We start from the raw sequence: 15350 nt of genomic DNA, 5'->3' as shown, positions 1-15350 counted from the left end.
AAGGATTCGCTTCATTTTTGGAAATAGTCAGTGGAAGAATAGTCTCTATGGCTGATAGTTTTTTTGATATTAGCGGTATTTTTCTAGTAAACTCAAAATTTCTCCGTTGGGAACACTGGGTAGTTGGTATTGTCGCAAAACAATATGGCGACGGTGAATATGGTCAATTAGAAACATGAATGGGAAAAGCACTGACGTAAAAGAATGAGCTTTACCGCTTGGTTAATATGATATTTCACGAGATTTCGAGATTTTTGTTTCAATAGGTTGGTAAACCTAATTCATACAAACCTAAAGTTAAAATGATCGTAACAACGTAGTGGCCTTTGAGCAATTTTTAATACACTTATTGCGAGTTTGGAAACAGAGAGTTCACAAAATTTGAGTAAGGATTGTAATTTTATCCCATAGAATAGCTGCCAGCAAAAGTAAACATAATTATATATATATATTTTGAGAGTGTTCAATTATGTTTTATAATCATTGGCGTAGACAGTTAAGGGCATGGGTGGGCAACAATGATTCTCTGACTATTCATTGCTCAGGGTTGAAAATGAAATTGTGAAGAAATAAAATTTTAGCAGACAATTGGCTGAAAAAAAAACAGAAAACCCAGACTAATTTCATCGATTACCGAGTGGGATTACCTAATAAATGAAGAATATAAAAATATCACTTTGCTTATTCTTACAGATATTGCTAAAGTGCAGTATTAATGTCAACAATAACATATTTTCTGTCTGTTAGGTGATTACGGAATACGTAAGTTTTGTTTTGGCAATGCATGATCGATAACAAAAACATAATTACATTCCATTCGAGAATTATCGAGTACAGCTTGTCCCAAATTCGATGCTCACTGAAAGCAACTCAAGAACTTATAGAAGACTTATAGAAAAAATTTTTAAGAACCTCTGATATTTTTTTTCGAAATCATAAGATTTCAGGGAGCAGATTATAGATATCCTGATTTGTGCTCGACTCAAAGGGATTTATAGAAAATGACAATTATATCTCGGTTTCTGTTCGAGATATTACAAAAATTTTGAGAATTTTTTCAGTAATTTTTATGGTTTATGTTTATATAATACTCATAACAGATCATAAAAATTAATTACCGTTTTGAAGATAAAGAGAAGAGTTGGTGTGCTTAAATGGGACACCTATATATGATTTGATTAGAATTATACAATAGATACAAAATGAAAAAAATCTCGAAATGAATGGAAAATATTTATATTTAAAGTATCTCTCAAATGATTGAAGTCAAAAAACTGAATATTTATAAAACAGATGACATTTTTGAAAAACCGGTAACAGGATGATTTTCGACAAAACTGCTCAAAAAACTGCGTTGATAAATATAGGGTATCTCATTTGAAAGAGACCAAATCCCCTCTATATCTCTGAAACGGTAATTGATTCCTATGATCTGTAGAGTAACATATAAACCATAAAAATTCCTGCGAAAAAAAGAGTTTGAGGATTATTCGAGTATATTGAACTGAACGAAGATATAGCGAAATATTCTAAACAATTATTTTTCAGAAACTCCCTGTCACTCGAGAACGAATCAAATAACTGTGAGCTGGTTTCTGATATCCATCATTTCGAAAAAAAAGATCAGGAGTCTTTGGAGATTTTTTTCATATTCTCGACATGCTTTCAGTGAACATTAAATTTGAGATACCCTGTACATAGAGTACGACCTTCTGGACAAACGGACAAAATCGATTTAGCCTTGAATTCTTCATCAGCAAGTCTGCTTAAAAATAAAAATTTTCTAAAATTATTATAAACATCAAATACATACAAATATTTTAGGCGTTTTTAAATTTGAATTTAAAATAAAGTGAAATAAGTTCACATATTTTGTAGGTAGGTTAGGTAATTCATTGATTAACAGTCACTAAATTTGTAAATGGCCTTGATCAGGATTTTTTATTACTTCTTAGTACCATTCGCCTATCTGTAAACAATAATTATTGAAAATTACAATATATTCGGAATGACATCAAAATATACATTTTTTGTCAAAAATAGTTACAATATTCAAAAAATAATTTCAATAAATGAAAAATATTCAAGTCGATTCAAAATGTGGTAAAAACCAAATTCGAAATAATGAACGCCATCAATAGAAGGATTTTATCTATTGACAAATTGTTTTTTTGTGCTATTTTGATGCGACTCCTAAAACTTCGTCCTTCATGCATGCAATAATGTTGTGTTGAACCTGTTATGACGCATTTTGATGATTTTATTAAAACTTCGACAAAAAAATCTTTTATTGATTTTTTTTTCATTGAAAGTACTCACCGACTAACAGAACTATATGGGAAATAACTATAGGTGCCCAGACATTAATGTAAAAGCTGAGAAGATCCTCTAGAACCTTCAAACTAACCGGTAGTGGTCCCACCAAAGGTCTTCAAACTCACTTAATAAGTCCAGATACCTCGTATATAAAAACAGCGGAAATTCATATTCACTTATACCCGATCTTACGTTCATTCAAGCAAATATATATTATTTTATGATGTTAGCAGAGAAGTGGTTATTGACATCAATATTTTTAGCAGTGTCTTGCGAAGTTTATGCCGATAAAGTAGAACAACTGCGGAACCTTATTTTGGATAATATAGATGATGCGTTATCATATCATTATCCAAAAGATAACTCTGAATATTTTAGGGATGTAGATGGCAGTAAAATTATAGGTGAGTATCTTTTTTCTAATGTCTAATATTTTTTTTAAAAACCTATTTTTGGAAGCTCTTCAAGGTTTCATATTAACATACAATATTCATTAAAAATTCTAAAAGTCGAGATGACAATTACAATTTTTTGTAGGAGTATATACGTTTATTGAATGAAGTCTACAACATCAGTAGAACAATTTGTGATAAAGCATTCATTTTTTTTATTTTTTCAATTTTTTTTTATTTGATTACTGGTGCGAAACCACCAAAATCAGTAAATTGAATTCTTTCAAATCAATATCAAATACCACTTTCACAATAAATTCCATTCATTCCATTGATTGATTTTCTGAGAACATTCTCTCAGCGAAAATTTTCTTTATTCCTTTCTTCGCCAAATCTAATGTCCATCATTCCATAATCGTAGTTACTTATGTTCTCAATTCGAAGATTCAATTTATATAATTTAACGCTCAAAATTTAAATTATTTTAATTGAAATTGGGCAGATTTATGTTGAAAAAGTTACTTCATATACAGAGGTAGTTAAAACAATTAATTCAGTGTGAATAGAAGCACAGATATCTTGTATAATTTTATTAGAAATATTAGAAGGAAAGAATTGATATAATTGTTTTCCGAAACAAATTTTTCCTGGAAGGAGTAAATATTCTCGATTCTAAATCATATAAGTGGTACCTTTTACTGACAAAGTGAAGAACTTGGGACTCTGGATGGATCAAAATCTAAAATATTCGCATCATCTTAGCGTATCATTACAGAAAGCATATGCTACCTTGAGAATGGTTTTCCAGCATAGATCGGTGCTGTGTCGGAGAACAAAGTCAATGCTGTGTGATACTTTGGTACTTTCCCATGTGAACTACTGCGATGTGGTATATGACCCTCGTATAAGTTTTGTGGATGCGAAGCGGATCCAAAAGCTTCAAAATTGTTGCTTGAGGTTAATATTCGGGATAAGAAGGCGTCAACCAATTTCTCATACCCTGAGATTAAATGAATGGATTAATATGAAAAACCGAAGGTATATGCATCGTGCTTGTCTATACCATAAAATTTTGAAAACTCGGAAGCCTCCTTACCTATACAACAAAATAACTTTTCGTACAGACGTTCATAACATCAACGTAAGATTTAAAAGCGCCCTCACTCCTCCTATGCACTCGACTGAAATGTTCAAGTCTTCTTTCACGTATCAGATTACTCGAGTTATGAACACCCTGCCTAGTTATGTCGTGCATTCTTCCTCAGCCAGGCTCAAATCTTATTTGTTTAAAAAGCTCATGAATGATCAATAAGCATATATATATATATATATATTTGCTATCATTAAAGGTGAATTCTTCCATTGAATTTAATTTAAGTTTCTTTTTTTTTTTTCTTATTTTCTCAGTGCCACTCTCGAATTTTGGGTTAGGTGTAAGAACAGGTGGGGGTTGTGCAGAAATGTGCAATTACCCACACTGAACCTCGCCCTATTTATTTGTATGATATATTTTCTGTAACTAATGTCTAAATAATAAAGACCTTTATTATTATTATTATTATTTCATGTCTTGGTGGAAATAATATGAAATAAAATCAATATTTGATGGAGATGTGGAGCATTTTTCATTGAAAAATTATTTACAGATTATGGAAGTTTCGATTTTATTATAATCGGATCAGGATCTACGGGATCAGTTCTTGCAAATAGATTATCATCGAGAAGTTCTTGGAGTGTGCTGCTTTTGGAAGCTGGAGACGTTGACAATCGTTTCACAGACATACCGTCTATGTATCAATATTCCCTAAGGTCTAAAAATAATTGGGGGTATAATACGACTTCTCAAAAATATGGTTGCAAAGGTAAGTACGACAAACTCATCTAAAATTCCTGTGTTTTCTGGTGGAATTTTTTTCTTGGAAAATATGCCATAGACAGATTGTAAAGAAGACATTTGGTTAAAAATGGGGTTTCAGATTTTATCTATCTCGTCTGATTTGAAAGTTGTAATGCTAAAACATCGAAATTTGCCAACCCTCCACATGTGGTTAGTTATAGTTATAACCTTTGAAGTTACGATTTCTGGTCACAACAGAGTATTTTTAAACGCTCAATTCAGAAAAGGTAAATGTATAACTTGATATACCAATAATTTCGATTGTGAATCTACAGGGCGATATTTTTTCAGGAATTGTGCCCGATTTTTTCCTTCAGAACTTTTTTCTGATGGACCCCTATCAGTTTGAATGAATGTAAAGAGAGACTTTGATCTGCTACTAAACTTTTTGGTATCTTGTAGTTTTGTCTTATCTGCTACCGATTTCGAGAAATTTTTTTTTAAATCATTCTCCTAAAATCCTCAGGAAAATCCGAATTGTCCAATCAGTAACATGTAATCAATGAATTAATTATCCTAATTGTCCTGATCTGCAGACTGCATCAATGATTCATAAAGGTTCGATAAACTCGTATAAACTAATCATCTCGAAACAAGTTGGTCCACAACAAACACCCTTTATCTGGAAAACAAATCGTTTGCTAGCCCAGTTTATAATTCTTTTTCTCCTTAAAATTATCCAAGGAATCTCCAATTTTCGTTTTGACCTCCAATTCAGGAACACCCTGTATAGTGAGGTTATTTCAAGAACTGCCGAACTCAAAGAAAAATCTTTTTTCCTGACTAATCCAAATCGACTCATCATTTTAGATTCTGAGGTAGAAATAGGGAAATAATATACGCACCGAGTAGAGAGTATTGATGAAAATAATGCTTTAAGCCTATGAGAAAGAAAAAATAAGAAGAGTTTATTTGTTTGAATTCCTATTCAAAATCGGTGACTACTTATGAAATTAATTTTTGATTTTTAGATATTACCGAACAAGCATTTTTTTTAATAATTTTTTTTTTGATTTCCTCTGTTTTCTTCTAGCTGCGATAGTTTTCTAGAACTCTCACTAGATAATGAATTTTTGTACATTTAGTGTTTATGACGAAATAGCCTTACAAATCAGATGTGAATATAATGTTTGAAACCTGAAATATCTTTCTTACTTCTTGGTCGTTGAAGTTCATGGAATATCGTTCATTAACCTCACAAACTTCTTATAATTTGAATTCATATGACCGCCAAATATTGCCAAATGGTTAAATAGAAATAAAGCACTTTGTCGATATTCATTGTTGCATGATATTTAAAAATTTCGAAATATATTAAATTGTAATAAAATATAGCGACTTTCTATGAACTGAATTTACAATAGAAAAATATAAAAAGCCAATGTTTTAAAATATCTAATATTTCCAATTTATCACAGGAATTTGGGCAGAAATAACAAATAATTTATGATTTTTGCCAACGTTTCGGACCTTCTTATTCCTTTTTCAAGGCTGAAAATAAAGCATTCATTAATCATAAATTTTATTTTATTTATGATTAATGAATCCTTTATTTTCAGCCTTGAAAAAGGAAGAAGAAGTTCCGAAACGTTGGCAAAATCATAGTTGATTATTTGTTATTTCTGTCCAAATTCCTGTGATAAATTGCTTAATTTTTAAACATGGGCGTGAATAGTACATCTAATATTTTCGTTTGTTTCAGCTTTGGTGGATAACCGTTGTTTTTTTCCTACTGGTAAGATATTAGGAGGATCTTCTTCCATAAACGGTCTTATTTATACCAGAGGTAACTCAAAAGACTACGATAATTGGGTGAAACTTGGTAATGAAGGGTGGAGTTTCAAAGATGTCGAACCGTTCTTCAAAAAAATGGAAAACGCTCAATTCCATTCCGATGTACTTGGACACAATGGTCCACTATATATAAACTATAGTTTTCCAGAAGACAAATTCCAAAAAATATTCTCCGAAGCTTTATCAGAAATGGGAATACCACAAACCGAATACAATGGTGGTAATCAGATTGGTAGTTCTAGAATGCAAACAAACATAAAAAATGGAAGACGTGTTAGTGCAGCTAATGCCTATATAAAACCTATATTGCAGCGGGAAAACCTCAATCTCACGTTGAATGCCTTTGTTACAAAAATTCTAGTGGATGTTAAGACCAATACTGCCTATGGTGTCAGATTTGTTAAGAATGGAGAGATTTTCGAAGCAACTACTAGAAAAGAGATCATTTTATCAGCAGGAGCTATCAATTCTGTTCAAGTACTTATGTTGTCTGGTATAGGACCTAAAGAAACTCTAGAAAAATTCAAAATACCTTTGGTTAAAGATTTACCGGTTGGTGAGAAACTAATAGATCACGTAGCTTTCAATTTGCAATTCACATCGAATATCACACAAAATGCGGTTTCTTTAGAGAAACAAATAGAAGATTTTCTGCAGGGGAAAGGTTTATTAACGACACCGTTCAATGCTAAAAGTGTCAGCTTCTGGCGTCCCGATTTTGAAGGCAGACCCAAAGTGGAATACGTGCTTCTCCCACCAACAGGTGGTGACAATTACGTCAAAAAACCTCCACCATCTCCGTATATTGAAAGTATCAACGAAGGTTACTTCGGTAAAATTGACCCAAAAACGTTTTTCTCCATTGTTGTTATATTGCTCCACCCCAAATCACGTGGAACAGTGTCTATCCAGTCAAGCCACCCTAAAGATTATCCTGTTATCGATAGTAACGTATTTGGGAAGGAAGAAGATCTTGAAGAAATGTATAATTCCATTCAGTTCATCTCTGATATAACCAGAACTGAAGCGTTTAAAAGAATAAATGCAACAATGTTCTCAAATATACCCGATTGCAATAAACATGAGTTATTTTCGAAAGAATATTGGCACTGCGCTATTAAATATATGGCCCTTCCATCATATCACGGTATGGGAACTGTTAACATGGGTGTCGATCCTAAAACATCTGTGGTAAATCAAGTGTTGAAAGTACATGGTTTAAATGGCATCAGAGTGGCCGATTGTGGTGTCATTCCAGATTCCGTGTCTGGTCATACAAATGGACCAGCGTATATGATTGGAGAAAAACTGTCCTCTTTAATCGTAGAGGACTATGGTACAAAGGAGTTTTGATTGGTGAATATTTTTCATCCTGTTTTTGACTGTGATAGCCCTCTTAGACCATTATAGATTATGCGAACAAGCAGAAGAGGTTTTGTTTCATGTCAATCAGAAAATAAGGTTTGAGTTGAACGTTTGTCACAATTTTTAAAATATTGAGTGAGAATTTCATTCTGTTGTTGGAGAATGGGAATTGGGATTGTTTTAGCTGATTACTTCTTAAATTTGATAATATTATGTATTAAGTAGTTATAAATTAGTGATATGATTTCAAACTTTGATTATTCCGAGAACAATTTATCTCCGAAAATTTTAAGTTTCGAATATTGTACAAACCCCAGTTCCTATTTTAAAATATTTTGAAACTAAATGGTGGATGCGCCGGTCATTTGATTAATTTTTGTAAGTATCAAAATCTTTGGGAGAAGTATGTGAAAAAATGATGCTGGCTCATCCACCATGACTGAACTCATTAGAAAAAGAAAGTGATGAGGTTAATTTTTTTATTCTGTTCAATTATTCAATGTATGGTTATAAAGGAAAACAAATGATTCATCTGGGTTTTATTTCATTTTCGATTTTAATGGATTGCCAATGGTATATTACATCTGTAATCTTTCTCAATAACAGAAGTGCCATGAGGAGGAGATACTTTTCTAAATTGTCATAAAATTATTCAGATTTTTTCATGAACAAACCTAACCCAAAATATCCTTACCTGCACAATATGAACGTTACTTGAGTTTAAACTGTATACAGTGCTATACACTGTAAGTCTGTCTCAATGTTTCTGATACAAATGCATAAAAAATGCCGAAGTCTCACCATTTTCTGTCCCGAAAAGATTGAAAGTCCAACTATAAGCAAGAGGAAAATACTTTCAATACAATTTACATCTGACACCTCTGGAAATATTCGTCTCTGATGATGCATCGTAATGGTATTTTCATTTTCAGTTAATCTTTCGAGAGAGCCTTGTGTAGAGTAATAATTAGAGGGCTTGGCAGAGGAAGGTTTAAAAATACCTACTAGGAATTTAGGTTTCAAAATGTTCTTGTTGTAGTTTTTCAATTTTCTTTCACAAAAGTAACCCTTTAATTTTACCTATGTTTGTGGGTTCTTCTGAATATTCAAATTTTATTACTGCACAGTGCTGGTTATAACTACTTCAGTCACTAAATTATCTCATATTTTCAAAAGATCCTAAGAGAAATGTATTCTTGTGAACAAAAAAAAAAAAATTATTGAATAGTATTTGGGATCTGACATTCTCCTCGTTTTGGTGGGGTCACTTGACTCTAAAAATTTACAGTTATCATAACATGAGAGGCCTAAAAAAATCTACGACATGGCGAGCTTGGTAACACCTGTATTGTTGAAATGCACAACGGAAAAATTGTTTTGAGCACTCATTTTGATCAGTTGATTTCTACTTATTCATTTATAATTCTCACATAATTTATTTTTATGATAGATTATTTATTCAAAAATAACAATTTTTCTTTCGATTTTAGGATTAATAATAATAATAATAATAATAATAATAGTGCTTTATTTCAGATCAAATTAAATATGTACATGTACATGAAAAATGAAATGAAATAGTGTCATAAGTCATAACTTGAATAGATTTACTTGATATAATCTGATATACTGTATGGCTCTAAGTTCAACAAATATACAAATAATTTCTTTTTGAAGCATTTAGTGTCTTCGATCCTTTTTATGTTGTCAGGTAGAGAATTATAAAGTTTTAAGCATCTGAACTCTAGCTGTTTTTGAGTTGTTGTGAGATTACATAGTGGGTAATTATAATTATTGTTTCTTGTCATGTGTGTGTGGTCACTTTTGAAATGTTCAAACATACATTTGTTCTTCTGAAGAAATAGTAGGCATTCCTGCGCATATATAGCATACACTGTCAAGATGCCATTCCCCTTGAAGAAACCTCTGCAAGACTGTCGGTATTCCATTTTGTTGAGAATTCGAATCGCTTTTTTTCTGCAAGATAAACAATGACGACATATTTCCTGACCCATAAAATATTATGCCAAATCTGATTTTCGATTCAATGGTAGCATGGTAAATAGTCTTCATTACTCTTGCATTTAGGTGTTTAGATAAGGTTAAAAGTGCATAAATGGATGATCCCAACCCTTCACAGAGACTGTCTATGTGTGCGCTCCAGTTAAGTCGATGGTCTATAACAATTCCCAGAAACTTTGCATGCTCAGATACTGCAACTTTGCAGCCATTCAAGGTTATATCTCCCGGACTCCCAATAGTAGGATGGAAAAGAATTGAGTTTGTTTTGGCATTGTTCAATATTAAGTTATTCTCTCCAAACCATTTTTCAGTGTACTCCATTACCTGCGATGCCAAGAGCTTAAGGTCTGGCCACAGTGTTTCCACAGCGAGTAAATTCGTGTCATCAGCATAATGCACGCTCATTATCTTTCCATCGAACCAATCAACTTCAATTCCATAGTCATTCAGGTACACCAGGAAGAGGAGTGGACCAGCGATCCCTCCCTGAGCAATACCCAAGATGACATCCCTCAAATCCGATGTAACTTCCATGCCGTTCATATATAAGCCGAATTGAGATTCGTGATTTTCTAATCATTATATTACCATTATATGGCCAAATTAAGATTATGACGTCACCTTGAAAACATAACAATAACAATAATTTATTCATCCTGTGAGACATTTTACATGTATAGGACAAGTCGTAAAATCAAAATAATAGCAAAATAAAAACATGAGAATTTATCATTCTCTTCGCAAACAAAATACGAACTCACAATTCAAATAATCTACAACGAATCATTTAGAACACGCCTACTTGTACCCCCTTCACTCAAAGCGATGCTGGAAAGGAAATTGTTCATTTGACAACATAAGAAATTTTATTGAATACTTTAAATGAGAGGATGATAGCCATCGAATTTCTATCAATTCTGAGTATGTCTCATCAATTCTGAAAACTTTTATCTGAAGTATTCCCAAAGTGCGTATGTAAATATCAGATTCAGAAGAAAGGTTGGTTTTCCCAAAATAATGATATCAATCAGTACTCGAAAATTAAATCACTTTTTGCGACGAATATGTTGATAACATCAGTTCTATCTGATTTGAAAATGCATTCGAATTGCAAATTTAAGCTCTATGTCATAAATATGATATTTATAGTACATATTATCAATTGAAGTATTCATTCTTTATACAAAGTTCAAAATAATTGCGAATTCTATTCCACATAAATTGAGCTGATAATCAAGTTACTTCTATGGAAATTACTTAGTGAAATTTTGCGGGGAAAAATGTTGTTTACTATTTAGCATACACAGGGTGATTCACCGCGATGGCCTATTAGACGTTTATGGAAAACTTACTTAATTTTATGCTGAAAATTTGCATCTTGAGATTTGAGACAATGATCTTTCTTTATAAAATATTTTCAAATCCTTTTTCATTTTTGATTCTGCAAATACGTATTATTATAATACTGTTTTCGGTTTGGACCAAAAATGTACAGAGTTATTATCAAAAGATCATAAACTTGGACAACTTAAATTCATCAAAACTCAAGATTTTCAAATTAGAATCTATATTTTCTATTATCTCAGTCAAAAAACCTCTAATAAGGAATTTTCGACCTGTGAATCTACTAAGTGATCGACATGTTTTTCATGTGAATCCTTCCGAAAACAAACATTCTACCTTGTATCCTTTGGCACTGTCGAATAAAAGACAAAGAGTATAGGAATGAATAACAATAATTCTACGAATAAAAAGAGGAAGGGGTCACTTAAGCAAACCCTATACCTAAAATGAATACTTCAAGAGTTATCGAGTAGTAGAGTATAGAGTAGTCTGTGACTTCGGGAAAACAAGGAAAGAAACTAACTTAAGTTATTTTAAAATCAACGATGAAATATAAAAAGGCGGCCACAAACTGGGCCGAATTGCCGCCTCTCAAATAGAGGCGCCTGAAACGGTAGCTTTACTGTTTCATTCCTAATGCCGGCCCTGCCGTTTTGATCCACCAAACTCGAGAACACGATCCGTTGCTTCTGTAGGCAAAAAATATAAATTAAAAAAAAAATTCCCGGAAACTTAACAACATATGATAAAGAAATTCAGAACACATATTTTTATAATGACACAAATGGAATATATTTGACCACAAAGTTCTGATACTTACAGTTTTTTTGAATTATCAATTTTTTCATCTTCATTCGGATTTCGGAACGAATGACCCCAGGTTCGAATTAAAGCGTTTATTTGCATATGTTCATATTTTTCTCTACGTATAGACATATTTTGAGCTGAGGAAAAAATAAATAATTGTTTTTTTCATCCCGAAGAAAAAGAAGAAGAAATTACATACTCCAACTTCGATAGCAAACACACTCGATAGACGAAAGGAGCAAGTTTTTAATCGATCTACACCTCGAATAATGAACTGCGAATGTTTCAGGGTATTATGGATAATAATTGAAATGAAATAGAGCATTTTACTCCCCGTTCGTTGAAGTTGATGTGGTATGAATATTATAATTGAATGCCATCAAAAATTCGATTTGTTCGAGCTTCTATTAATAATTCGTTTCATTGCTTCTTTTTTATTGTTTAACCGCTCTTATTGACGGCAATATCCCTTGTTAATGACCAATTAGTGATTTGTTCATCGTAAATTATAACATCGGAACAAATTAGTTCGTGATTTTAATTTGAAGGTGTTGTATCATGTTGTATGAAGATTAATAAATCTGCCTCTCTTCAATATAATTTATGAAAAAGTTTTTGCAATTTAAAAAAAAAACATTTTTGATACTAGCTGAAAAAGGTAATATTTTTTCTGCTATTCAACCATACTGATACAATTTCAAGATATTAAGACTTTGTTGAAAAACTTAACAGTTAATTAACAGTCTACCAAAGCATTAAACTCACTCCAGAAACTGAAAAAATCTAACGCAAATTCATATCGTTCGATAAATTTTGTAGGTTGACATCCTAGCATTTTTCGAAATGAAAATTGAATTGAAGAGTTGCTATTATGATTTTTTCGGAATTCAGAACAAAAACCCACTTTTAAATGTCAATTCTAAAATTTTAATGTATTCTTCCCAAAAATTGCTTAAGTTGCTAGTATATTTGAAATCAAGGATGTTATTTTTGATCCCGAGGCGAAAAATTCGGATAAGCATTAAAAACACTTCAGCCACGATGTTTTTACGCTATTTTCAGGACCGGCGCGAGTAATTTTGGCGCCGGCAGCAAAAAATTTTTAATTGCCTAATTGCCCTGCAGTGAAAGCATCAATAACATGATCTCCCTTTCAATGGGGATAATAGGCAATTCTGTTTATATGTTGAGCTGCCACGTGTTTTTATTATACAGGCGATTTGGAGATTTAAATTGCAAGTGATGTTGATGAACGCAGCGGAGCAGAACAACCTCATTTTGATTTTAAGATTCAAGGATGAAATATGAAAAGGCGGTCAGAAAACTGGGCCGAATTGTTGCCCCTCAAATAGAGGTACCTGAAACGGTCGCTTCACAGTTTCACCCCTAACGCCGGCCGTAGCTATTTTATGCACTCTGGAAAAATATTGAAAAGATATCATATCATATGTTTCTATAGGGTGGAGCTTGGCGCCAAACCGATAAATACGGTCGTGTCAAGAAAGCGATAATTAGTGGAAAAGTGAGTTTATCTCAGGTAGTGATAAAGGCAGTTGATGGTATGTTTCATAAGTAAGAATATAAAAAAAGAAAATCTAGAACTGAAATATTGGAATTATTCTTAAGTTATTGTTAAGTTAGAGAATGTAGACATTACACCGAAAGGTAACAAATGGAATACAGATTATATATTTATGTTTCTATAACTAGTGAAAAATAATGCCTTCAATAACAAATAATTGATTTGTCAAAAACGTGTCAGATTAGAAGTCTTATAGGAGTAGTGTGCTACTACAATATATTTAACCTAGTAACGCGATGTCAATCACTTTTAATCCCTAGGGAACAAAAGTACCATTTTAGTCCCTGAAAGTAGGATTTAAATATACTTATTTAATCCCATTTATATTGAATTTGGCATCAAAATTAGTTGCTTGGCTACATTTTGAGCCACTCAGCTGCAGAGTAAAATCTATAGATTTTGAAAGCAAAAATCAAGGATTCACACTGAAAAAAAACCTTTCTCAGAAACTCGGAGAATTGAGAACTTCCAATGTTATGACGATAATTACCTATTTCTTATCCCATGAAGTTCTCAAGTCTAATAGTTACAGAAATTCGTTCGGATTTTCGTAACAAATACCTCTGGGTTCGGATACTATCGCTAAATTTTCATTAAAATTCATTTATATTGAAGATAAAATTGTGACTCTATGATAACGGGTGTTTTTTTCGAGGTATATAACTTAAGTAGGCATTACTGTTCAAGATGGCGACCGATTTAACAGCTGTCAAGTGATTTATTCTCAGTTTGGTTTGGCAATTCATCATGAATAGACTCACACCTGAACAACGCTTGCAAATGGTGCAATTTTATTTCGAAAATAATGGCTCTGTGCGGAATAAGTATCGCGCACTACGTCCGTTTCATTTTGTTTAGCGATGAAGCGCACTTCTGGTTGAATGGCTACGTCAACAAACAAAACTGCCGCATTTGGAGTGAAGCTAATCCTCAAGTGTATGTCGAAACACCGTTACATCCAGAAAAACTGACTGTTTGGTGCGCTTTATGGGCTGGTGGAATCATTGGTCCGTAATTCTTCAAAAACGATGATGGCCAGAACGTTACAGTCAATGGTGATCGATATAGAGCCATGATTACTAACTTTTTCATTCCTGAATTGAACAACCATGATGTCCAGGAGCTGTGGTTCCAACAAGACAGCGCAATATGTCACACAGCTCGTGCCACAATCGATTTATTGAAAGACACGTTTGGTGACCGTCTAATTTCACGTTTTGGACCTATGAATTGGCCTCCAAGATCTTGTGATTTAACACCGCTAGACTACTTTCTGTGGGGCTATGTAAAGTCATTGGTCTATGCGGATAAGCCACAAACCCTTGACCATTTGGAAGACAACATTCGCAGTGTTATTGTCGATAAACGGCCACAAATGTTGGAAAAAGTCATCGAAAATTGGACTACATCCGAGCCAGCCGTTGCGGTCATATTCCAGAAATCATATTTAAAATGTAATGCCACAAGATTATCTTGCGGATAAATAAAATTCATGTTAATCGAATAATCCATTGTTGTTTTATTGCAATTTAAAGTTGTATAGCTCTAAAAAAAAACACCTTTTAGAACGATCTATTCGGTGAACGAGCGCTCAAAAAGGGTGTCATAAGCAAGCTATTTCTTTCCAAGAAATTAAAAAGCTAACCTATAATTATCAAATTGTTTCCTTTGAAGGACAAATCATCAACAAATAGAATGAAGTGTATCTAACCTAATATATCCATATTCATCGTTTAACTACTCGTACAAGGTTGGAGTTTATCTAAGCAGCGTCTCCCATCTCTTCTACATAGAAGCCAACAGAATTGCCAGCCTCGACCCACTGGATACA

At 32.8% G+C, this 15350-nt stretch overlaps 2 protein-coding genes and 1 long non-coding RNA gene across 3 annotated transcripts in view; 1 reads left to right on the top strand and 2 right to left on the bottom strand.

Annotated features, from left to right (window-relative positions):
- Window positions 1-15350, bottom strand: part of LOC123684986 (polypeptide N-acetylgalactosaminyltransferase 2-like) — a 183494-nt gene that overhangs the window by 40761 nt on the left and 127383 nt on the right. The window lies entirely within an intron of this gene.
- On the top strand, window positions 2304-8293 carry LOC123684985 (glucose dehydrogenase [FAD, quinone]-like). Its single transcript, XM_045624530.1, has 3 exons — window positions 2304-2720; window positions 4355-4570; window positions 6308-8293. Exons 1-3 carry the CDS (start codon window positions 2537-2539, stop codon window positions 7750-7752), a joined length of 1845 nt encoding a protein of 614 aa, XP_045480486.1. The 5' UTR covers window positions 2304-2536; the 3' UTR covers window positions 7753-8293.
- LOC123684988 lies at window positions 11320-12725 on the bottom strand. The gene is made up of 3 exons (XR_006748223.1): window positions 12137-12725; window positions 11951-12074; window positions 11320-11819 (listed from the first exon to the last, which is right to left on the bottom strand). It is a non-coding gene; the product is annotated as an uncharacterized LOC123684988 (long non-coding RNA).

Source organism: Harmonia axyridis, chromosome 7, assembly GCF_914767665.1.
Source record: "Harmonia axyridis chromosome 7, icHarAxyr1.1, whole genome shotgun sequence".
Classification (NCBI taxonomy): Eukaryota; Metazoa; Arthropoda; class Insecta; order Coleoptera; family Coccinellidae; genus Harmonia; species Harmonia axyridis.
This window is presented reverse-complemented; position numbering and strand designations above follow the sequence as displayed.

Bases quoted from the DNA above. Each gene is read 5' to 3' on its own strand.
- LOC123684985 (XM_045624530.1), top strand. From the start codon at position 2,537: ATGATGTTAGCAGAGAAGTGGTTATTGACATCAATATTTTTAGCAGTG. The intron at 2,721-4,354 runs GTGAGTATCTTT...AATTATTTACAG, and splicing joins AGATGGCAGTAAAATTATAG to ATTATGGAAGTTTCGATTTT. The intron at 4,571-6,307 runs GTAAGTACGACA...CGTTTGTTTCAG, and splicing joins TCAAAAATATGGTTGCAAAG to CTTTGGTGGATAACCGTTGT.